Genomic DNA, 24,209 nt, shown 5'->3' on the forward strand with positions numbered 1-24,209 from the left:
TCTTAAAATACAGTTTCGGCACTGGCTGGCTGAGTCTCCTAAAAATGCCTTCCGTATTTTCACTGGCCCCCACTTCAGCATTAACTCGTAATTCCTGAACAGCACCTCCAACAGGACCACTGAACTTGAGCAGACAGAGTGATTCTCCCAAAAACCTAGCGACATCCCTAAATGGCTCTGAGATTTGGGACCCACAGATGTCTACTTTCAGCTCCTCTTTCTATCACCCCCCAATACACACACATGCACTCACACAGACACAGACACACACAGACACACACACAGAGTCACACGATCCTACAAGCCAACAGGATTTTAGAAAAATGGCGCTGGTGTTGATTCAAGCAAATCAGTAACAAGATTTCTTTAAAAACACACATTCAAACTGTTACAATTCTGTGGTTCAAGCTTCTTTTTAATAATTGAATTTTTAAAGAAAGAGCGGTTTTAGATTCCCTCCTGTAGGCACTGTTAATCAAGAGCAGCCTCTTTTCCCGCAGTGAAATGGTTGGCAACCAAGGCTCTGGGAGTCAGAGTGTCTGGATTTGTAGCCTGGCTCTATTATCTAACCACTCGTGAGACTATTTAGCTTCTCTAAACCTCATTTTTCTTACCTGTGAAATGGGGGAAAACGATAGTTATCTACCTCATTGTTGTGAGGCTTAAATGAGATAATCTGTGTAAAAGCGTTTAGCACAGTGGTGCCTGCCCATAATAAGCGTTCATTCATTTAACTATTAGCTGTTATGGCTATTTGTTACATGTTGTTGTGGTTAGGTGCCATTGAGTCAGTTCCGACTCATAGCGATCCCATGTACAACAGATCGAAACACTGTCCAGTCCTCTGCCATCCTCACAATGCTATGTTTGAGCCCATCGTTGCAGCCACTGTGTCAGCCTATCTTGTTGAGGGTCTTCCTCTCTTTCGCTGACCCTCTCTCTGCTTTACCAAGTATGATGTCTCTCTCCTGGGACTTGTCCCTCCTGATAACATGTCCAAAGTATGTGAGACGAAGTCTCGCCATGTATTTGTTATACACACACAAACACCTTTTTTTTTTTTTAAGTGAAACTGGAGAGGACAGGAGGTGGGCGGGATACCATGTGTAAGGAATCTTTTCACCCACATCCTTGTCAAAAAAAAAAAAAAGCCTTTAGCAAAGAGATCAGATTTAACACTGTATTTGTATTTTCTACATACTTCTTAGAAAATAAGGTCACATGCTAGGAAATCTATAAGCTATGTAGACAGGGGCAGATTGACCAGTAAGCAAGGTATGCATGGGATTACTTGTGCTTACTTACTAATCTGTAGTGCGCAGTTTCGCCTGTTTTTCACCACATCAAAGTTGTGGTGAAACCCTTGCGCAATTGTGCACTACAGATTAGCAGGTAAACACAAGTAAGCCCGTGTGTACCTTGCTTATTGGGTAATCTGTCCCTGTAAAATATAGATATCAGAGACTAATAAGTGGCTTTAGGAACACAACCGTGAATGATTGCCCTCTATGCAGCTTCCCACACCCGTTTGTGAGTTTGTCATAAGCTATGCCACCTGTATTTCGAACACCAGCAGGGTCAACCATGATAGACAGGTTGCATTGGAGCTTCCAGACTAAGACAGAAGAGGAAGAAAGGCCTGGCTATCTACTTCCGAAAATAAGCCAATGGAAACCAATCCTATGGATCACAACAGAACATTGTCTGGAAGATGAGCCCTCTAGGTTGGAAGTCAATCAAAATACACAGTGGCTGCAACAATGAACTTGGCCATATCAATGAGTGTAAAGATGGCAAAAGACCAGGCAACATTTTGTTCTGTTGTACCTTTGGCCACCATGAGTCAGAGATGACTTGATGGCACCTAACAACAACAACATCTAGCCTTAGCAAGAAACTTCCTAGAAGAACTAATGGGGCCTAACACCTCATCCAGGCTGACTTCTAGATAGGCTGGAGAAATCCACCCTGGCTGATTTAGCAAAAAGTGCCTACAGACCAAACCCTTTCAGCTGCTGATTGAAACCATGAATGGGCTACAGGGCACGATGGGAAAGTGCCCGCCTTCTCCTGGCTGGACAGGTACCCTGTCCAAGAGGTACCCTTCGAGCTCCCTGCCCTAGCTGGCATGAGGAAACCAGATTTCAGTAAATACTAATGGTCAGAGGTATATTCAGCCCTTCCTGGACCCAAGGCATCCTTTAGTCATCTGAGATTTCAGAATACCAGCTTTCATGCTGTCCCTCTTTCTCTTCAGATGAGGGGTCATTTTGTGGGGTGGTTGGGGTTGCAGTCTTGATGGGTGAGGGATTAGGAGTGTGCTGTGAAGGCTTGAGAGTGGCCAGTTTAATGTGATCCAAATGGACTTGCGTCTGGCAGGGCATTTCTTCACCATTCTTTCTTTTCGCCCAAAGCTAAAATCAGATCGCTCAATGTATGTTTGCTTGTTTTAAATACGCAATTATTATTATTATTATTTTGTTGACTATAAAGTACTACATGCTAAGGCACCAGATCCTCTGGGCAGATGTAGCTCTGCGGCAGCACACTGGATTTTAGCCCCAATCACTTTCTGGGCCCTATGCGGAACATGACCTGCTCAACCGTACAGGCAGCCCTGTAAACACACTCCTAGTGAAAAACCCAAATGGTGCAAAGGTATGTAAACAAGAAAGTGTAAGCCTCACCGTAATCACACCCCCAGAGAAAGCCACTGTTAAAGTTTGGTTAACAGATCCTTTGTTTTGTTTTTTAAACAGAATAGTGAAATTTAATTAGGGGAAAAAAATAGAGCGACATGGTGAAATTTTGAAATAGTGCCAAAGGGCATAGTCTGTAAGTCTTTTTCCCACTCCTGACCCCTTAGTTCTTCAATTTATGACTTGTATATGTGAGTTTCCTACCAAGTATTATATATATTTATATACATATATAAATATAAAACCCATTGCCATCAAGTTGATGCCGACTCATAGTGACCCTATAGGACAGAGTAGAACTGCCCCATAGGGCTTCTAAGGCTGTAACCTTTACAGAAATAGACTGCCATATCTTTCTCCCGTGGAGCAGTTGGTAGGTTCGAACCACAAACTTTTCAGTTAGCAGCTGAGTGCTTAAACATTATGCCACCAGGGCTCCATGTACATGTGTACGTATGTGTGTGTGTGTGTGTGTGCGCGCTTGTAGGCATACATATGGCTATGTGTATGTCTATATATTTCCCTCTTTTTTTACATGAGAGATCTATTATATCCACAGTACAAAGCGTCTTGCTTTTTTTACCTTTAACAATGTAACTTGACGATTGCTCCATATTTATACAGATAGATATCTTGTTGCACAGTATTGCATTTACGGAGGCACCATGATTTACTTCACCAAGTCCTCTATGGACTGGTCAGATGATGGACCTTCGTTTCCAGTGTTTTACAACCACAAACAAAGCTGCGATCCTTATCCTTTTATGTACAGTCCTTCCGTACATATATATGGACATCTGTATAATAAACTCCTAGAAGAATTGTAGGGTCAAAGAGTACCTTTAAAATTTTTATAAATGTTATCAAATGGCCCCCAATCAACACTCCCACCCACAGTGGTTTTAAGTGCTCATTTTCCCACACCTTCACCAATAGCAGTGTCCTCCAGTCTTTTAAAATGCATATATCTTTTTTTTTCTTTTTAACTTAAATGGGAGAACACTGTCTACTTTTAAATTGCCTTCCTTTCTGATTCCACCCTCAATATCACCAAAAGTTCTTAACAACCCAGGAGAGGTCATCTGCAACCTTGTTAGCATATCCTTGGATGGAATCCACTTCAAAGTTGAGTCCTCAACCATCCAAGTTCATCCCTGACACTTTGATCTTCATCCCAAGGCAGAGCAGAAACCTAAGGAACTGGGCCCCCCTCCCTTTCCTGGGGATCCTCAGAAATGCAAATTCTCCACTGGGCTGTCACTGCCTCCATCACCTCTCCAGTCCTCAGCCTATGAATGAGTGGCTTTCAGTGGAAGAAGTGTGGGGTCAAAAGGAGGGGAGTTTGGGGAGCACTGAAGAAAAGCAGAAGACAAAAATGCAGCACTCGCTTGTAGTTAGCATTCTGAAGGGATTCCAAATCCTAGATTGAAGATCATGGCTGTAAAGATTTGCCGAGGTTGTATAAACCTTGTTAGCCTCTCCATATGTGTTCTTGTTTCCTAGTAAAATCTACAACAACAGGGACTACTTATCTTGGGGGGCAGCAAGGAAGAGGGACACTAAGTGGGAAAATACACCCTTTTCTGTCACAGGCTTCTGGGGACAAAGAATCCAAGGGAGTGAATGGATAGTAAAACCACAAAGACAACTGGAAAATAGGTTCCAGACGAGGTCTCTCGGGCCAAAGCAACGTTCTTGGGCTAAAAAATAACAACTGGCTACCACTTATTGAGCACTTAAAATCTATGTGCCAGTCACTGTGCCAAGTGTGTTACATGCATTATCTCATTTAATTCTTTGATTAATTCAGAACTTTAATTCAGAACTATTGTTATCCTCGTTTCACCATCCAGGAAACTGAGAGGAGTTAAGTAACTTGCCATAGATCACATAGTCAGTATGAAGAAGCAGAATCAGAATTGATACCCAGAATCTGTTTGACTCCAGAGACCAAGTTCATCCTTTCAGAGGAAGACAACTCAGAAGCTTCAATCCCTCCACACGTACTCTCTAGTCTTAAAGTCAGTTGCCTTCCAGTTGATTTCAACTCATGACGACCCCATGTGTGTCACAGTAGAACTTTCTTCCAAGGAGCCTCTGGCTGGACTTGAACCTCCAACCTTTTGGTTAGCAGCAGAGCATGTTAAGTGTTTGCACCACCCAGGGACTCCTCTCTAGTCTTGCCTTCCTCAGTTACCCAAGATGAGTTTGTAGATTTTCACATCATTTGTCATCCTTTAGGATTCAGACACCACTTCCCTGAGCCATCTCCTTTTCCACCAGGCCTCCTGACCTCTCCTCCCAGAAAACCCTGCACGTGCATCTGGGTGGCACTACCTATAACATTTGGTTTCTCCAACAAGACCTCCTTGAGATGGTGCCCTTGTCTCTTACATGTTTGGATCTATTGTGCCCAGCACAGTGCCTGACACACAACAAGTGTTCCCCCTCCCCATGCTTGGTGAGTAAATGTACCATTAGGATCAGACAAGCTGAACTGCTGCTGTTGCTGGCTCCGCTTCCCGCTCCCAGTTGGTAGGAGAGAGTGAAATGTTATTTACAAAAACACCAAGCCAAACAAGACCCTCCCTTCCCTGACATGCTGAAGCTGTGCTAGGAACAGCCAGGGGTCACCAAATGGTGGCCAGATGGTAACTGACGGCTGCTCCCTAACTCCAGGGGCCTGGGGCAAAAGCCTTTGCCGCCCACCTGCTCCCAGGGACCTGTGAATGATCCACTTCTTAGGGAAAACACAGACAGTCCCCTCCTCCTGAATCCCCTTCTGCAACCCGCTCTCAGAGCTGAGCCTGCCAGTTGCCAACCTGTCTAAGGAACCTCTAGCCTTGGGCTAGAGCAGAACCATGGCCCAACCTCGCCCAGTACAGATGTCCCTGGCCTCCCCCCACCTCCTTAGTGGTGAGGTCTTCACTCTGCAGTACCTACCCGGTGTAGTAGGGTGCTCGTCCCTGATGGGGGCTGCTGGAGCCTAATGAAATAACCAAATTCGGAGCAGGGGTGCATTGGGACAGTGGGAGTATGGCGAGAGAGGAGAACTACCTCTCGGTGGAAGAACTTCGAGGACACAAGTAGCCTGAAGAAGACGGGAGGGATTTTCTGCAAGTGTTCCCAAACAAAGAGAACTGAACAGGCTTTGGGGAGAGCTCTCTTTCCCTTGGTTTCATTCAGCACCATTCCCCTCCCGCCTCAGATCCGGGAGGCAACAGGCCCCCAACTGGTTATCAGGTCCTCGAGCATGAGGGCCTTTTGTCTCCCCCTCAGACATCTAGCTGGCAGGGCAAGGGGCCTACAAATCCTCCCTGACCCTCCCAGCTCTTTGTTATCTCAGAGGGAAGATTACATTTCTGTGTGGGGAGGCAAGGTGCCAGGAACCCTCAGTGCAGGACAGGCGGGCAGAGCTGCCGTCTGACCCGTGCTGCCTGGGGCGGTTCAAGCGGCCCTGGGGATGCTCTCCTCCACTGGCCCGGGGCCTTTCTTCCTGGGACTGAAGTGCAGGGTCTGCATTTCAGAAAGAGAAGGAGGGGAGTGGCACGGATGAGGAGCGGGACCAGAATGATAAAAGCAGTCAGCTCTCAATTATTCAGGAGCCCTGTCTGCGGTCAGTGTATCCCTCCATTAGTTTCTGGATTCTTCACCTCCATTCCTTCCAGCCGTATCTGACTGTTCCCCTAAAAACTCGGGGAGAGAGAGCTATCAAGTTGGCTACTTGCTTCATTTTGGTTTCTTGCTAAAACTGTAGAGGAATTTGTTGGGCGGCAGGCCTATGTGCCTCAACACCAATCAGACAAGACATCTAGATCATTCTGTTTAAATCCAGGACTCATTCTTCAGCCTCCTCTTTTGGGTTCAAAGCACTCCCCAAACGCTTCCAAATTAAAATGAAAGAAAAAAAAAAAAGAGCTCGATTTAAAATCTCATGAGCTTTTTTTTGTTTGTTTGTTTTAAAAGAATCATAAGGAGGAAGGATGATACTCTCTCTTTCAGGGATAAAGTGGGAAAATAGTAGTTGTGTGTTAATATTAAATTCTGGATTTTCCATGACTTATCTTCTCGATCATATTCCCTCAAATTGTATTTCCTCTTGTGCTAACCCAGATTTGTTACCCTCATCAAGTCCATCAACAACAAATATGTATAAAAAGTCTCCTGAGTACAGACTCCTAAGCTAGACTTGATACATAAAAGGGATCCTTGCTCTAGAACAGTTCAGAAGCTAGCTAGACAGAACACAGAGTAAAAAAAAAAAAAGACAACTAACAAAGGCTATTTTAAGTATCAAATGAGTGGGTTATACCGGAAGGTCAGTAGGAGTGCCAAGGATTGAATGGGGCTGGGAACGGCAAAGGAGGTGTCTCTGAGTGGAGAGGAGTGTGAGTTTGGCCTTCTTACAGATGGATGAGCATTATTTTAAAAGCCGAAGGACTAATGGGTGGACAGCTTATATGGAAAAGTAAATGTAACCTGTCCAGGAGCTGGAGGGCTGAAGGGATGAAGGGGTGAAAAACCTGTAAACAATGGCTGAAGTCCATTTATTCCACCAATAGGTGCTTTCCTGCCATTTAGTTTTTGATTTATTCATTTATTTAACAAATATGTACTGAATATTTACTCTTCGGTCAGTCAGTACACATTTATTGAGTGCCTAATTTTTTTTTTTTTTTACTATGTAGATGATGTTGTGTTGGTCACTATTCTTTCACCTGCTGGTCAAATGGAGAAATAACCTAGGGACTCATTCCTTTGTTTGGGAAGCCCAATCTCGCTCTATATCCGAACCTTTAATGACCTTGTGGATTGGGGTGGAGTGGAGGTGAGAGAACAGGCCCTGCCATTAACTTACGTAGTTATTTCTATTTGTGTTAACACTTTGGGTGCCCTGACTGTCATTATTTTATTTGATTTCGTGACAACCTTGTGAAGGAGTCCCGACAGATACCTCTGTCTCATTTTTTTCAGACAGCTGACTTGCCCAAGCTCAAATAGTTCACAAGTGGAGGACCTGAAATCAGGTCTCCTTCATACCCAATAAGGCCTACCTTCCACCCTCCCAGTGGCCCCCAACCTGGCCTCACATCACAGGCACCATGGGAGCCTCAGAAAAAAATACAGATTCCTGACTCCTTGGAGCCTCTGAGTAGGTCCAAAAATTTATATTTTTAAAAGTTCCTCAGAGAACTCATGTACATTTGGATTAGGCAACTACTAGATAATACCAAAGGAGTCCTGGTGGCAGAATTGGTTAAGCGCTCGGCTGCTAACCAAAAGGTCGACAGTTTGAACTCACCAGCAGCTCCGCAGGAGAAAGATGTGGCAGTCTGCTTCTGTAAAAGATTATAGCTTTGGAAACCCTATAGGGCGGTTCTACTCCATCCTATAGGGTCACTATGAGTTGGAAGCGACTTGAGGGCACACAGCAGATTGTATCACTCTGTTGCAGAACCCAAGGGAAAGAACGTTTTAGCCACCTTTTCTGGGGTTCCTTACAGCAATGCAGGGTGCGGCATGGGTGAGCTCTGATTAATTTCCAAAACAACACTCATTTTTTGCTTTCTAACATTCCCAGCAGGCCCAAGAATGGCGCTGTAGAGTTTACAGGGCCAACTTCCCGTGGGCCACAAAACCGAAGGGAAGTGATTGGGGAAAGTGAGATTGAAGGGAAGGCGGGGATTGACCTTCACATGAATTAAAAAAAGAAAAAGTTTTGTATTTATTGAGTGTTAACTATGTGCACATAGCTATGTCCTAGGCTCTAAACCTAAAACCAAACCCGTTGCCATCAAGTTGATTCTGACTTGGAGTGGCCCTATAGGACTGAGTAGAACTGTCCCGTAGGGTTTTCTCGGCTTTACAGAAGCACCCTGCGCGGAGCGGCTGGTGGGTTCCAAGCGCCGACCTTTCAGTTAGCAACTGAGCGCGTAACCACTGTATCACCAGGATTCCTAGCTCAAAACCTACATCTCATTTAATGCTCAGCTCTATATGTAAAGTACTGTTATTATTTCCCCTTTTACAGATGGGAAAATCGAGAGTTAGAGTGAGTAAATCATTTCCCCAAGTCACACATTCAGACTCCAAAACCTATGCTGTCAGGGACAACTTCAGGGTTATCCCGTCAAACCACCTCACTCCCCAAACTGCCAGTCTGCCCATGGCCTGAAATACGGGCGCCTTACTCCCCATGCTCGGCTGGAAGGGCGCGGGCGCCAAAGGAGACCAGACTTCAGAAAAGGAAGGCAGGAGTGCCGGCCAGCTCAGTCCCGCTGCCCCCTTCTCCGGGGCTGCGGCTGAGAACTACAAGGCCCAGCAGGCAGCTGCAGGGGGCGGAGGAGGAGGTGGGACTAGCGGGGTGTGGGAGTGTGAGAGCCCTCGCGCCTCGCCGGCGCACAGCGCTCGGAGCGCTCCTGCGGGCACTGGTGCGGAGGGCTCGGCAGCCGGCGGCGGCGAGCAAGAGTGGGAGCCCCGGTCCAGCCGCAGCGCCGGAGGAACCCGGGCCGTGCCCGGAGCGGGGCGGCAACGTCCGGACAGCACCGAGACTCTGCTTAGCGCATTGCGGCGACCTCGCCTACCCCAGCGGCGAGCTCGCGCCGCAGCTGGAAAAGCAGCCGAGACCGAGGACTTTTCTCCGGTCCGAGGGGGCGCTCCGCAGGTCGCACCGTACCAGTGCTGCAGTCGGGCACGCCGCGGCCCCCGCAGGGCGATGGAGCCCGGGCTGCAAGAAGCGTGAGCCACCGCCGCCCGGTTCGGCGGAGGGGGGGCGTAGGGTCTGGAGACCCCGGGCGGCGGACAGGAGCCCTCCCCCCTCCCCGCCTCCGGGGCACCAGCTTCGGCTCCATTGTTCCCGCCCGGGCTGGAGGCGCCGAGCACCGAGCGCCACCGGGAGCCAAGCGCCGGCCGCGGGTTTCTTGCGGCCCGGCGAGAATCCGAGCGGTGCCCGGGGGCGGCGGGCCGGAGCGGGGGACGCCGGCACCCGCCCGCCCGCACAAGCCACGGCAGACTCTCCAGAGGCGGAACCGCAGCGCCGAGTGAGGTAAGAGCCACGGCGCCCCCAGATCCGGGGCGGGCTCGGCGTCCCGAGCGGCCCCCGGCGCTGGAGCTTGCTGGCTGCGCGCTTCCCCCCACTGTAGCCCAGTCGGGTCCGGCGCCTCCCTCCACTCGTTACCCGCCCCCCCACCTCTGGGCTCTGCGCCCCTCTTTTGTCTCCCCCTCCGCCCGCGTCGCCTTCTGCGCCCCCTCCCCGCGCTGGTCCCGCCGCTCCTCCTGCTGCTCAACTTTTCCGCCAACTTGTGCTTTGGAACTGGCGAGGCGGCGGCGGCGGCGCGGCGGTGAGTCCGGAGAGGGCCAGGGCCAGGGCCGAGGCTGCGGCGGCCCTGGGGCTGCTCGACCCGGGAGGAGGGCGGGAGTGGGCAGCGAGGTGGGGTGTGTGTGTGTGTGTGCGTGAGTGTGTGTGCGTGCGTTGCATTCCACTCCATCTCATTTTGGTCCCTTCCTGGTGACTCACCCCAATCCAGCAGGTAGCCTTGGACTGAACGCTAAAAATCTGTGCTATTTCTAAGTCCTTTTCTTCCTCCGGGAAAGCCTGGGGTCGGAGTTGGGGGTGGGTGGGTAAGGCCTTGAAGAGGGAAGGAAGGGGAGGGGGCAGGATCGCTTCTCTTCGAATAGGTTTTAAGGAGGTGTCGTCACCAAATGGCTGAATCTGCTTTAGCGAAGGGCGAGGAAGGAATTCCTCTTTCCAGAGGAGGTTATCTTCTACTTAGTTTGGGGAAGGGGAGCGCACCCAGCGGGTGATGTTACATCCCATATGGGGGGAAGAGGGGAACGTTTACTTCCTATCTAGTTCTTGGAGGTGGGGGAAGGGATGAGGGTTTTCTCTTGTGAGGTTCACTCTGTAGCGATGCCTGTGACTTTTCTGGCCCAGACCCCTCTGCTCCCCGCTGCCCCCTCACGTTATGTTTGGGGTGGGGAGAAGGGGGGCTAGAACCCTTTTTTGCAGAGGAATTTATTGACGTTTTAGGTGGGGCTCATACAACACACCATGAGAAGGCAGCCAGGCACCTCTTTTTGGGGTGATGGGGTGGAGTGGGAGGGAAACCGGCATGTCCTTTCTGGGCCCAGAGCTATTAGCCCTTTAAAAACAAAACAAAACAAAACAAAAAACAGTTCTGCGGTGTCTTTCTCCCGCAACACTTTTTTTTTTTTTCCTTTTTCCGTTTTCCAGATGTAGCAGCCGCATCTGGTTCCGTTTCACCCCACACGGGTACACCGAAGCCACATTATTACCATCCTTCTTCCTCCCCTCCCCCAAATGAAAATTAGGACTCTTCAACACGTTCTTGCCACCTCCGCCCTTAAAATTTCTAGAGACTTGAGGATGAGGTGGGATTCGGGGAGAAAAGAAAGTTGTCTTGGATCCCACGTTCTTTAGTTTCAGCCGTTGGTGATGGTTGGGATGCTTTCTAGATTGTGTAGAAAAAAGAGACGTCGTGGGAGATGGGGCCAAGGTTTTGGGGGGTGGCACTTACGAATGGTTCATCTGCCAGAGAAGGCCTCTTTGGCCGTGGGTCTGACCCAAGATTGGCCCTGATGGAAGTTTCTGGAACCAAAGCATTGCTGTCTGCTTCCTTCAGTTATCGCTGGAGCTGCGAAACTGTCTGCCCCTGTCCGGAGCCCGCGGTCCCTCCGAGAAGCCGGTCTGGGGCTGCCCCAGCGATGGCAGTCACACGTCCCTTTTGCACTCAGTGTCCAGTGGCCGAGGGTGGGGGCGTGCGAAGGCGGTGGGACTGCTGCTGCCAGAGGCGCTCCCTGTGTGTTTTCAAGGAGTTATTTGGGCTGCAGCCCCCGGAAACGAAAGTGGGGCACTTGACCATTTAAATAAATAACGGCTACGGCTACAGGCTACAGGTTTGAAAGCCGGGGTTGGATTGTTGAGTTGTCCTTTTGTAATAGCCTTTGAGGCAGGAAAGCACCTTCTGGTCCAAACTTGAGAGAAGGTGGGAAGAATTGGTCTCTCTCGCCCTCTCCCTTGCAGTCTCTTTCAAATTGAAAACACTTCTCTGGTTTCCTTCTTTGGGCGGTAGTTTTGGAGGCTGTAATGAAATCGCACTTTCTCTAGACATGGTAATTAAGGTGACTGTTTCCCTCCCAGATGTGCTATGCCCTGTGCACCTCCGGACCCGTGCTTTTTTTGGAATACTGTTTAAATTGTAGAACCTTAGCCTTGAGAAGGTTTAGCAGAAAGTAGCCATTTCCCCCCCTGGGCCAATATCCCAGTTTCCTCTCTGAGGCTAGTTTAAAAGCTAAGTAGCAGGGTCCCGTGGGATGTGCCTGGGTCTAGCTAATTACCCCCAAGCCTGGGTCATCTCTCTTCCTTTCAGTGACCAGAGAGAGCAAACTCTGTCACTGCAGACTGTCTGTCCTGGTGGCCTTTCTAATGACTTGTTTACACATTTCTCCCCAGTTGGTTGGGAGAGGCTCCAGGGCTGCCGCTGACCTTCGGAGTGCTGGGTGTTCGGAACTGGGGAGGCTGCTGGGGCCTGGTTCCAGCTGGGATGTTTGTGTACTACATCAGTGAGGAGCTCCTTGAAATATGTTGCATTTACTCTTAGTCATAGCTGAGTGTCAGCTTTTTAATGAGCACCATCCGGGTGGAGAATGACTTGGACACGTGTATTCACTGCCTGCTTTTATGATGCCGGCAGAAATGCCCGTTTTGGAGGCATTTTCATAATGGGACCATGGGCCAAAGTGGATAGGATACCCTCTCATTTCCTTTGGTCCCAAAGTACACAGTCTTAGGGTGTTTATTTTCCTTGGCCTCTGGCCATCGAGGATGTTAGAAAGTTTTGTCAGGCGCCCTTTGAATAACAAGTGAAGCAAAGGCACAAGAAGAAATGAAGAAGGAGCATCTAAGATGCTATTGTCCCACCCAATGTAGGGGAAAAGATAAGACTATATCTAGGAGGCCCTAATCCTGGGCTAGCTTTATTCCTGGTGAAATCAAGAGAGCAGAAAAATTGAATTGAGCAATAGGTAGGCAGACTCCAGCCATGGAGACCGAGGAAAATCCATGGGGCTTTGCTTTTAGTTGTGTGCTTTTTGGTTGGTTGCTTTGGATATTGACCTGAAACAAAACTCGTAAGATGGGAGATTTGCTCTTGGGAGCTTGGGGTTTCAGCAGCCCACTTCTCTGAGTACTTTCTTCTTGCCTCCATTTTTAATGTCTCTCATCAATATTGCTGTTGGATAGGGAGTGAGTTAAAGAGCTCCCTTGGAAAGTTGGAGCCTGTTGGCTGATGGGGGAAAAGAGATAGAATAGAATGGATTCAAAAGTTTTGTTCTGAAACGGCCTCTGATCACTTCAGATGAGTTTAATTTCCTCTTGGGAACTGGTCTTCCCAAGAGCTCTGTAAAAGGTCCAAATACATCTGGACTCTCATTAGAGTCCAGATGTAGAGCTTTAGAGAAGATTCTGCTGTTTTCAGAGAGGATTAAATACCAGGACTTTGGCTGAGATATTTATTTTCCTCCCCAAAGTTATATCAACTTAAACAGAAATTCTTAATCCATCTCTCCTCCATTCCTCCCCCATGCAATTGAAGAGGTTGTGTTTGCTCTTCCACTCCAGTAAATAACACTCACCTATATGTTCAACTCCACGGCTGGTGATGTTCCACTAGCATATCCTGTCTTCTCTAGCAAGGTTTCCTAGATTATGGTGGAGCTGCTAGTGTTTCACTTATTATTACTGATTTGTTATATACCTTTCACTCCCAAAGATATTTGGACACTTTCTTAGAGAGACTCAAAATTAAAATAAAATAAAAATTAGTTTTCCTTGGGCCAACTAAAATTTTGCAAGCTGAGCTGCATAACTTTTTTCAAATGTTTGTGAAGTACTTGTCCTGCCACTCCCAACAGTGACCATTTATTTCTGTTAAGAAGTAAGTTTCATTCCCATCTAAAGGGAGTTAATGTTTTGGTGTTACTTCCACAATTTGGAGGAATCAAGACATCTAAAAAAATTTCCCGGTTGGTATTCCTTGTACTACAGAGTTTGGCTGACTAATTGAGGAATACTGGCTATGCTTTTCTTTCTCAACCTCTTTTCTGGAAGACTGTATCAGTGTTGTTCTTTTTTTTTCCTTTTTATATATCTCTTCATCATCCAGTTAACAAATAGGGTGGTGGGGCAAATGGTTAAGCATTCAGCTACTAACAGAAAGATAGCTTGAATCCGCCCAGAGATGCCTCAGAAGAAAGGCCTGGTGGCCTGCTTCCCAAAAACCACAGCCATTAGAAACTTTGAGACACAGCTCTACTCTGAAATACTTGGGATCACCGTGAACCTGAATCAACTCCACAGGAGCTGATTTGGTTTGGTTACTGTGTACATATTAGATGCTGATTAACGAAGATCAGTCAGGTACAGACCCTGCCCTCAGGGAACTTGCAGTCCCATGAAGAAGGGGGGGGTACATAAATAACAAGATGAAATAATGAGCGCCACGTGTGAGGGGCTGGTAATCTGTTTTGTACTTTCAGAGGAGTGAGATCCTCCAGCCAGAAGGTTCAAGAAAGGCTTGTGGAAAAGGTGGCTTCTTTAGGTGGAGCTCAGAGGAATAGGAAAGACTTGGTCCATTGAAGATGAAGAGCAAAGAAGAAACACTTGTGCAGAGGCATGGATGTTGTCTAGGGCTGTGCTGTCCAATAGAAATGTAATGTGAGCCACATGTCATTTAAAATTTTCTGGTAGCCATGTTTAAAATTAATTGAAAAGAAACAGGTAAAACCTATCCTTTAACTTTTTAGATTTTCATAATATACTTGACTTGACCCAATATCACACGCCAGTAAAATTTTGCTGAAGATCATTCAAAAGTGGCTGCAGCAGAACCTCGACAGGGAACTGCCAGAAATTCAAGCCGGATTCAGAAGAGGATGTGATGTGAAGCCGGGGATATCATTGCTAATATCAGATGGATCCTCGCTGAAAATAGAGAATGCCAGAAAGATGTTTACTTGCGTTTTATTGACTGTGCAAAGGCATTCGACTGTGTGGATCATAATAAATTATGGATAACATTGGGAAGAATGGGAATTCCAAAAGACTTAATTGTGCTCATGAGGAACCTGTACTTAGACCAAGAGGCAGTCGTTCCAACAGAACAGGGGGATATTGGGTGGTTTAAAGTCAGGAAAGGTGTGTGTCGGGGTCATATCCTTTCACCATACTTACTCGATCTGTGTGCTGAGCAAATAATCCAAGAAGCTGGACTATGTGAAGAAGGACAGGACATCAGGATTGGAGGAAGACTCATCAATAACCTGCGATATGCAGATGACACAACCATGCTTGCTGAAAGTGAAGAGGACTTAAAGCGCTTACTGATGAAGATCAAAGATCATAACCTTCAGTATGGATTACGCCTCAACATAAAGAAAACAAAAATCCTCACAATTGGACCAATAAGCAGCATCGTGATAAATGGAAAAAAGATTGAAGTTGTCAAGAGTTTCATTTTACTTGAATCCTCAATCAGCACCCATGGAAGCAGCAGTCAAGAAATCAAATGATGCGTTGCATTGGGCAAATCTGCTGCAAAAAACTATTTTAAAGTGTTAAAAAGCAAAGATGTCACCTTGAAGACTAAGGGGTGCCTGACCCAAGCCATGGTGTTTTCGGTTGCCTCATATGCATGTGGAAGCTAGACCAAAGAAGAGTTGATAACCTTTGAATTATGGCGTTGGCAAAGGATATTGAATATACCATGGACTGCCAAAAGGACAAATAAATCTCTCTTGGAAGAAATATAGGCATATAATGCTCCTCAGAAGCAAGGAAAGCGAGACTGCGTCTCACATACTTTGGACATATTATCAGGAAGAATCAGTCCCTGGAGAAGGACATCATGCTTGGTAAAGTACAGGGTCAGCAAAAAAGAGGAAGACCCTCAATGAGATGTATTGACCCAGCGGCTGCGACAATGGGCTCAAATATAGCAACAGTTGTGAGGATGGCGCTGGACCGGGCAGTGTACCGGGCAGTGTTTTGTTCTGTTGTACATAGGGTCGCTGTGAGTTGGAACCAACTGGATGGCACCTAACAACAACAACCCAGTATATCAAAAAGCTTATCATTGGAACATGTTTGTTGTTAGTTGCAGTTGAATCAATTTCTACTCCTGGTGACCAGTGTGAACATATAGTCAATATAAAAAAATTATAATGAGATACTTTACATTCTTTTTTTAAAATGTCAAGTTTTCAGAATTCAATGGGTATTTTACATTGACAAATCAAAAGCCATACCTGTTGCCATTGAGTCAATTCCACCTTGTAGCAACCCTATCAATTCCAACTAGCCATACTTCAAGTGCTCAATAGCTGCATGTGGCTAGTGGTCCCAAGTGGGACAGTTAGGTCTACAGTACAGGTTTTGAAGGTGGATAGTGAGAAATCTGTCTTGAAAGAAGTATAGCCAGAATGCTCCTTAGAAGTGAGGATGGTGAGACTTGATCTCATGTGCTTTGAACATGTTACCAGGAGGGACCAGCCTTTCATTTTTGAAAGAGAGGAAGACCCTCAACAAGATGGATTGATACAGTGGCTACAACAATGGGCTCAAGCATAACAATGATTATGAGGATGGTGCAGGACCAGGCAGTGTTCCAGTCTGTTGAACGTAGGGTCACTATGAGTTGGAACCAATTTGACAGCACCTGACAACTAAGAATGGTGAGAAATACCTTTGGGAAGGGAAGTACATGTCCTTCTGCCACCAATTACCAAAATCTCTAGAGAGTGCTATTAGGGAGTGGCCCAAAGCACATTTATAATTCTTTACATTTGATTAGTACTTTAGAGAGGAGAGAGTAGGCAGTTACACCCAGGCTGCCCATTTAATCTTCATAACCACCTGTGATGTAGGCTGGGCAAATATTCTGGCCCCTGCCAACAGGTGGGACACTGAGGCTCAGATAGGTTCAGTGACTTGTCCTAGGGTGGCAGGCTCATAAATGGAAGAGCAATAATTCATTTGTTACTTTCTTCAGAGAACAGAAAGAGGCTTGCCCTGAACTCATCAGCTAATTTCCCTTACATCATTTTTGGATAAGGAGATCTTATTGTCATAGAATCTTATGTCATAGAATTAGGGAGAGATGCAAGGTCATATGGCCTAGCCTCTGCTTTCTCAGCAGATACAATCCCCATCTTATATTGAATTAGTTCTTAGGGAAGAGCAGGCACTTAGACCCAAATGACCCGTTTGATATTCATGACCACCTGTGATATGCAAATAGGCTGGGCAAATATTTTAGCTGCCTGAGATGAGTGGGAAATGGAGATGTCTTTTTACCCCCTCCACTCCCCAGAGAGGACCTCTGCACCCAGGTGGAGTTGGGCTGCATGTCTCTGGAGACCTGACTGATATTGGAGAGACTGAGGGTAGAGCCATGGCAGGGTTTCTGAGGAAGCTGCTGGGTACACCTGTGAGGCTACAGGTCACATCTGTCAAGCAGTGAAGGAAGGAGACTATCCCGAAGGGAATTTAAAGAATTTATTAATTAGTAAAATGAGAAGAAGGTAAAGGAGAAGGTGGCAGTCCCCAGGGTTCCAGATAGTATGTGGAGTAGCTGCTTGTGTGAGTTGTGTTTTCTGCAGGGTTGTGGAATGGAGTGTGTACCCACTTACCTTCTCATTCCAGGAGTTGGTGCCTCCAGAAAAAAACCCAGGATGCTGAGTTTTCTCACCACCTTTTGTTTTCCAGATGGGAAACTTAGGGCCCAGAGAGGTTAAGTTATAGCAGAGGAGGAGACTTTTGTACCTTTTTGAGAAATGAGTCGGAGGGAAGCTGCCAGATTAGTTTGAAGCGCATGGATCACAGAGCTAAACAGGGCAGTGTGCCTCTGAGGTGGTGGGCGGGTTCGTCAGGGGACAGAGTGACCGAGTGGCTGTGGAAGCTGCTTATCTGGTACATTTGAAAGCAAGCTTAATCATCTAAGGATGATACCACCCTTTCCTGTTGGATACTAGAAACTCATCTTTAACTCTGGTACTTCCTGTGGTGCTTAGTTTCTCTTAACCTGCGGCCCCTCTGTGGGTAACGGGCCTGCACAGCACAGTGTACCTTTGGGATATAGTTAGATGGGGGCATGTGGTTTAGGGGTGTCCTTCACGAGCATCACTTCTACTCCAGGCCTGGGGCTGTGCCCCATCTCATGTCCTAGGCGGCATGGCTGTGATCTGCTTCTGGGGTTCTTTCTTTCAATCAAAAGAATTGAGAATAGATAACTCATGTTCCAAGAGTTACGCCTCGTTTGTCTCTTGTTTACCCGGTTTCTTCATGGCACAGGGATGTCCTTTGGAAAAAAAATGAGTTTGAGTCAGATAGAGCCAGGTTTTGATGAATCCCTTATGTGTTTCCTCCCACCCACCCTGTCCTCTAGCGGAAACCCTGGTGGCCTAGCAGCTAAGTGCTACAGCTGCTAACCAAAACGTCAGCAGTTCGAATCCACCAGGAGCTCCTTGGAAACTCTGTGGGGCAGTTCTACCCTGTTCCGTAGGTTTGCTATGAGTCGGAATTGACCTGATGGCAGCGGGTTTGGTTTGTTTTTTTGGTGTGTCTTCTAGCGCCTGAAAACCTGGGTGAAGAGAGTTAGTTGTGTTGGCTTCTGAGCTGCATGTCTTTGAACTAACTATTTCACCTCACTGAGTCTCAGTTTCTACATTGCTTAAATTAAAAAAAAAATCCAAACCCATTGCTGTCAAGTCCACCTCATAATTAGTCCTACGCCACGTAAGTCTGTCGTGGAGGATAAAGGAAATTTTATAGTTACAAATAGTCCTAGTACATGCTTGGCACATAGTCAGTATTCAGTAAACATGAGTTCCATTCTGTCCTTCCAGCCCTTTTCCTAAATTTAGAAAAACAAAAGAGAAATGTTTATTTCTCCTTTGATTTGAAAAAAAAAATTCGTACTCCTTGGGAGGGAGCTAGTGGTTGTGCCTGCACACGCCTGCTAGTGAGCACATGTGGACAGAGCCAGGAATCCATGGGGTTTGCTGCCACTCGCGAGGGGCCCAGCCTGGCTCGGGGAGGCAGGGCTAATGCAGCACATTAGGACATAGACCCTGGAAGTGGATTCTCTGAATAACTCAGATGGTTCCCTAGAGCATTAAGGACAAAAGCCACCCGGAAGACAGAGGTGGTCACCCCCGTGTAGCCCGAACAGTGCCCAGAATGTCTGGTCACTTGGTAAATGTTTAGAAGCAATGATCTGTTCTTTAAGACCCCAAGGAATTTAAACTTTTACCACTCCAGCCCTGAGAAGGGTGAAGAGCTGTAGAGTCTGTGCTTCTAACTGGGGCTGGCATGAACCACCTTTGAGTCAGCCCTTGTAAGAGCCCTTGACTCTTCAGTAGGACCCTCTCGCCCTTCTGAACTCATTTCTGCCCCATATCAGCTGTCACCTTTCAGCATCAGGGAGGAGAACTAAATCCGCCTCAGGGTTCCACACTTTGAGGCTCTTTTAAGTAGTGAGGGTCCATCTGTTAGGGAGGCTGACAGAACTAGAGATCCTTGTGATTCATATCGTTTCATAGGTAAAAAGAACCCTGGGGATCGTTTGTTTCAACTTCCTCATGGCATAGGCCCAGAGAAGTTCAGCATCTTATTTGAGTCACACAGCTACTTGAGTCCAAACTGAGGCTAGAACCAACGCCTTCCATTTCCTGGTCCTTGGCTCTTTCCATAATTCTTTATCTCTTTTCCTCCTCACCAAAGAGATTAATTAACTTGTCCAAGACTGAGTGAAGTCCTAAGACTGGTGGAGGCACCAGCATACTTGTCCCCTGAGATCCCAGCATATTTTGTGAATCACTGCATTAGTGCATGTTCCAGGAAGTTGGTTCTCTGAATAACTCAGATGGTTCACACAGTGGCAGAGCTACTTAGGACTCTGATGAGGCCCTTCATTTTCCTTCTAACTTGTTTTCCTTATACCTTACGCTTTGGAGAACTTCGTGAGGATTTTCCCAGCAGGGCTTGTACATAGTCTACAATCAATAAATAGTTGTAGAATTGAATTAAAGCACCTCTTGGTCTAATCAGGAGTCCTTTGATGGCGCACACAGTTCATGCACTTGGCTGCTAATGAAAGGCTGGCAGTTTGAGTCCAAAATATCAACCATTGAAAACCCTATGGAGTCAGTTCTACTCTGACACACATGGGATCGCCGTGAGTTGGAACTGACTCTATGGCAGCTGGTTGGTTGGTTTTGTCTAATTAAGACCTGTAACCTTTAATTCAACATTCGGGTAGGATCCTAGCTGTTTTCTTTTGCCTAAAGGGGTACATTAGTATTTTAAGCATCTTTCTGGTCAGGTGGCAATGTGACCTGGTTTGCCTTCCTTACTTCTTGCCTCCCCTCCCGCCCAGACCCTCCTAACTTTTTGGTGTTCTCTTTCCCCAGAGTCAGCTTGAGAAGGAGGATCGAGCTCCAGGTGGAGTCCCCATGGAGGTGTGGAGCCTTGTCACCAACCTCTAACTGCAGAACTGGGATGTGGAGCTGGAAGTGCCTCCTCTTCTGGGCTGTGCTGGTCACAGCCACACTGTGTACTGCCAGGCCGGCCCCAACCTTGCCTGAACAAGGTAAGGCATGGGCTGAGGGCCAGCCCAGACTCTGGACCTCAGAAACAGGGTGCGTTGAACAGAGGTGATATGGTCACTGGGAAAGCTCCATTTCAGGTGGAAACACTCTCAAGCCATCTAAGCTGGCTTGGATCTGGTTACAAACATAACCAAATTCATCAAGGTTGGGTTCATGAAGGCTGCTGACAGCCATTTGCCAGAGATGACAGGCTCGGGGTGGGTTTTATGCATTTCTCTTCCTGAGAAAAGAGCTCCTGGCTGGGACCCTAGAACTGGCTCCATAACCTAGGTGATGTATAAAATGGGATTGCGGAGTAGAATGGGAAGTGAGTGACCTATGAAAACGAATTTAGAACTTGGACCAGACTACAGGGGACATTGTGGGATGTGGGGCTTGATAAGGGCCTCTGGGTTCTAGAAAATGGTTCTAAAGACACATGTAACAGTCAGCAGTTATGGCCAGGAGCCTGCTGTTTTGCCCTCCTTGACCATGTCTCATGGGTACTGTTTGGGGGTCTGCTAAGTGGTTTTCTTTGGATTTGTACTGTTTGTGGTATTTCCCAGAGACTGAGAACTGGGAGCACACTGGGGTATGGGAGCTGGTGTTGAAAATTCAGAGGGATTATTAGTAACAGGAAGGACTTGTCCTGCTGCTTATGGAACTTGCTTGAATTGAGAAAGCACCTCATGGCGATTACAGGTACTGCATACCTGGTGGCTTTCAAGGATCTTCGAGAATTGGTATTTGGGCATTTCTACTGCCAGATGCAGCGTGACTTGTGATTCCTTGGCTGGTCACTTAGAGAAGGTTGGCAGGCAGTGGGTAAAAGGCTCGGGTGTGCATGTGACATGGTGGCTGTGTATAAAGGGCCGTCCATCAGTCTTGGATGGCAGAACCTTAATTAAAAGATGAATGGTGAGTGAGAAAATGTGTCCACTTGTGTGGTGGTGGGGAAGAAAGGGTGTGTGAGACTTGCCAGAAGGTACAAAGAGTGAAGTAAGCAGATTAATGTTTTATTCATAAATAAGGCAACACCTGAGCTAGAACATGCTGGAGACTCAAAGCAAGGAGAGACTGTCTCTCCCCCACAGGGAGCTTACAATCAGGTAAGGGAGAGACAAGCACAGACGTAACTAAAAGTAGACTGGGTTTAAACTATATAGCAGAGTTATAACAAAATACAGGGTCAAGCAGGAACGTGGGTCTTGAAGGATGGGAAGGGATTTGGAAGAGGGAAATTAAGGGTATCTCAGGTGGAACATATTGAGTGAGGGCACTGAGGCACGATGTGTAAGGTGTGTGGAGAGCACTTGCCTGGCGAGGTGAGTAGTTCTGGGAAATGATGGTTGGAAAAGTTGGATTGAGTTAGCATATGAAAGTCCTTAAGGCCCTGCTAAGGAAACTGTACTTAAATGGGAAGATGCTGGGAAACATGAAAAAGTTTTACAGTTAGTGATGTGATTCATCTTTTCAGAAAATTAATCTGGCAGCTGAATTTGAGTGGGCGGGAGGAAGGAGTCAGAGGCACCTGTGTTTGAATCCGGCCCTGCCACTTAATAGCTGCTTTACTTGCTTTGACAGTTTACTTGAACACATTACACCTTAGTTCGCTCATGTGTAAAATGGGAACAATAGTAAAGGATTAAAGGAGATAACCCGGGTAAAGCCCTTAGGAGTATAGTGTTAGTTGTATAGTTACTGCTACTACCACTGTTTCCAGAAAGATGAATTAGAAGGTTGTTTTGAATGTCCAGCTAGAGGAAGTGAGGATATGAAATAGGGTGGGGGCCACGAGGAAAGGGGAGAGAAAAAAATAATAGAGTTTTCTAGAAACTGAATCTAGAGGTTTAAGAAGGTTGCACGTCGACTCTGGGTGACTGTAGGGACAAAGACAAGATGGGGTGAGACTACAGCCACTGTGTAAATGGATAAGAGTTGAGAATATGAGTTTATGATGAGCCCTAAATTATTATTTTTTATCCAACAAAATCTTTTGCAGCCCAAGAACAGAGGGTAGAGAAAGTGAACAGTATAGATCTAGGGCAGGCATTCGTAAGCAGGAAGGGGAGGTAGCAGGCTGAGGAGCATATTCTAGGTGGTGGTAGTGGGTGGAGGAGGTCAGTTAAGTGGCTGGTTGTGGATCCAGAAAGGAAAAGGAAGCCAGAAGCAGTGACCCACGTGTGGAAGGTGGAGCCAGGGAGCTGAATTGAAGGTCATGATGAGGACAAAGTACAGGCTCCAAGCCTAGGAGGGAAGGACTAGGAGAGGTAGCTGTGTAGCAGTAAAGACTGAAGTTAGATTGCCTGGATTTTTTTAAATCAACTTAATTGAGGTATAATTTATCTACTATAAAATGTACCAGTTTTAAACGTACAGTTTGATGCGTTGGGACAAATGCACACACCCCACACATCACCCCAATCCAGATATAGAACATTTCTATCACCCCAAAAACTTTCCTCATGCCCCTTTTCAGGTAGTGTTCCTCACTGCTGGCCCAAGGCAGCCACCAACCTGTTTTATATCACTATAGATTAGTTTTGCCTGTTCTAGAATTTCATATAAATGGAATCGTCCAGCATGTTCTCTTTTGTGTCTCACTTCTTTTGCTCAACATAATGTTTTTGCAATTCACGCATGTGGTTGCCTGTGTCAGTCTGTTACTTCTCATTGCTGAGTAGCAGTCTCTTGTATGGATGTATCTAGATCTTTACGTCCATTCGCCTAACCACTTTGACTATTACGAATAAAACTGCACTGAACACGCAGGTTTAAGTCTTCGTAGGCATGTTTTCCTTCAACTGCCTTAGTTTTGATTCTGGCTCCACTTTTTACCTACTGTTGGCTCCTTGGAAAGTTCCTTGGCCTCTCTATAAAACATAGAGATAATGAATACCTCTGCTCACTAGGTCACTGTGAATCTCAAATGAGATAATGTATGCAAAGCTCTTAGGACCCTGTCTGGTGTATAGTCAGTGAGCAATAAATGGCGGTTGTTTGGTACATTTTCCTGAGACAGCACATGGGGTCGCTGTGAGTCTGAATCGACTCAGTGGTAGCCGGTACTGGTAAAATATAAGCTGTCTTACAAATGTTAAGTGTTACTGTATGAGCTTGGCCCTGCCAATTATTAAATCATACTGCTACTACTGTTCTCAAAAAAGAGTATAATTTATGTATAAATGTTTTATCAACAAGTTTAAAGAAAACTACCAAAAACTCTGCTCACACTCAGAGAGATTTTCCCCTTTAAAAAGACTTCACTGTAGTGTGTCGGAAGCCCCTCCCCCAGTTTAATGCAATGCTAGCAGTTTGCAGACACTCCTGAGGGATTGGGGAGGGGCCTGGAGTTTCTTGCTCTCTTGGAAAGTTTATTTAATAAGGGTTCCAGGAAAACCAGCCTCCTTCTCTTTCTCCCTCTCCTTTCCCTTCTCTAGTTTGGGATCTTAACAGAATCTAAGCTTGTTTCTATGAGTCGGAATTGACTCGACTGCACTGGGTTTTGGTTTTTGGAAGCTTCTTTCAGATAAGGCTTGGAGGGGGAGGGGGTTGTGTGGATACAAGTAAGTCGGGTCATGGGCCAAGGGGTAGAATGCCCTTAAAAAAGATAAGCACCAACTTGAAAGAAATGTTGATCTCAGGGAGGGTGTTTTCATATATTTTTTCTTTTAGAAGAAGCCTTGGGGGATGGCAAGTGTATGAATTCAAAACGGCCTGCAAGGCCACTTGTTAAAGTTAGAGGTGGGGTCCCGCCCCCTCTACAGCAGTATTGTACGTTAGACACTCCAGACCCCATGGCGGGGGGGATAGTATGTGGGACTGGCAGTCTCAAAATACTTAACT

At 46.6% G+C, this 24,209-nt stretch overlaps 1 protein-coding gene across 13 annotated transcripts in view; it reads left to right on the forward strand.

The window, feature by feature from the left end:
• The first annotated feature begins 9,087 nt into the window (after positions 1-9,087).
• FGFR1 (fibroblast growth factor receptor 1) overlaps positions 9,088-24,209 on the forward strand; it is a 61,836-nt gene continuing 46,714 nt past the window's right edge. For 12 of the 13 annotated variants that reach the window (XM_049865635.1, XM_049865638.1, XM_049865637.1 and 9 more), the window contains exons 1-2: positions 9,088-9,744; positions 20,187-20,365. In XM_049865635.1, the coding sequence (XP_049721592.1) occupies positions 20,275-20,365 (91 nt within the window). In that variant the 5' untranslated portion in view covers positions 9,088-9,744; positions 20,187-20,274. The other variant, XM_049865643.1, reaches the window with a different exon arrangement.

This window comes from Elephas maximus, chromosome 22 (genome assembly GCF_024166365.1).
Source record: "Elephas maximus indicus isolate mEleMax1 chromosome 22, mEleMax1 primary haplotype, whole genome shotgun sequence".
NCBI classification, from domain to species: domain Eukaryota; kingdom Metazoa; phylum Chordata; class Mammalia; order Proboscidea; family Elephantidae; genus Elephas; species Elephas maximus.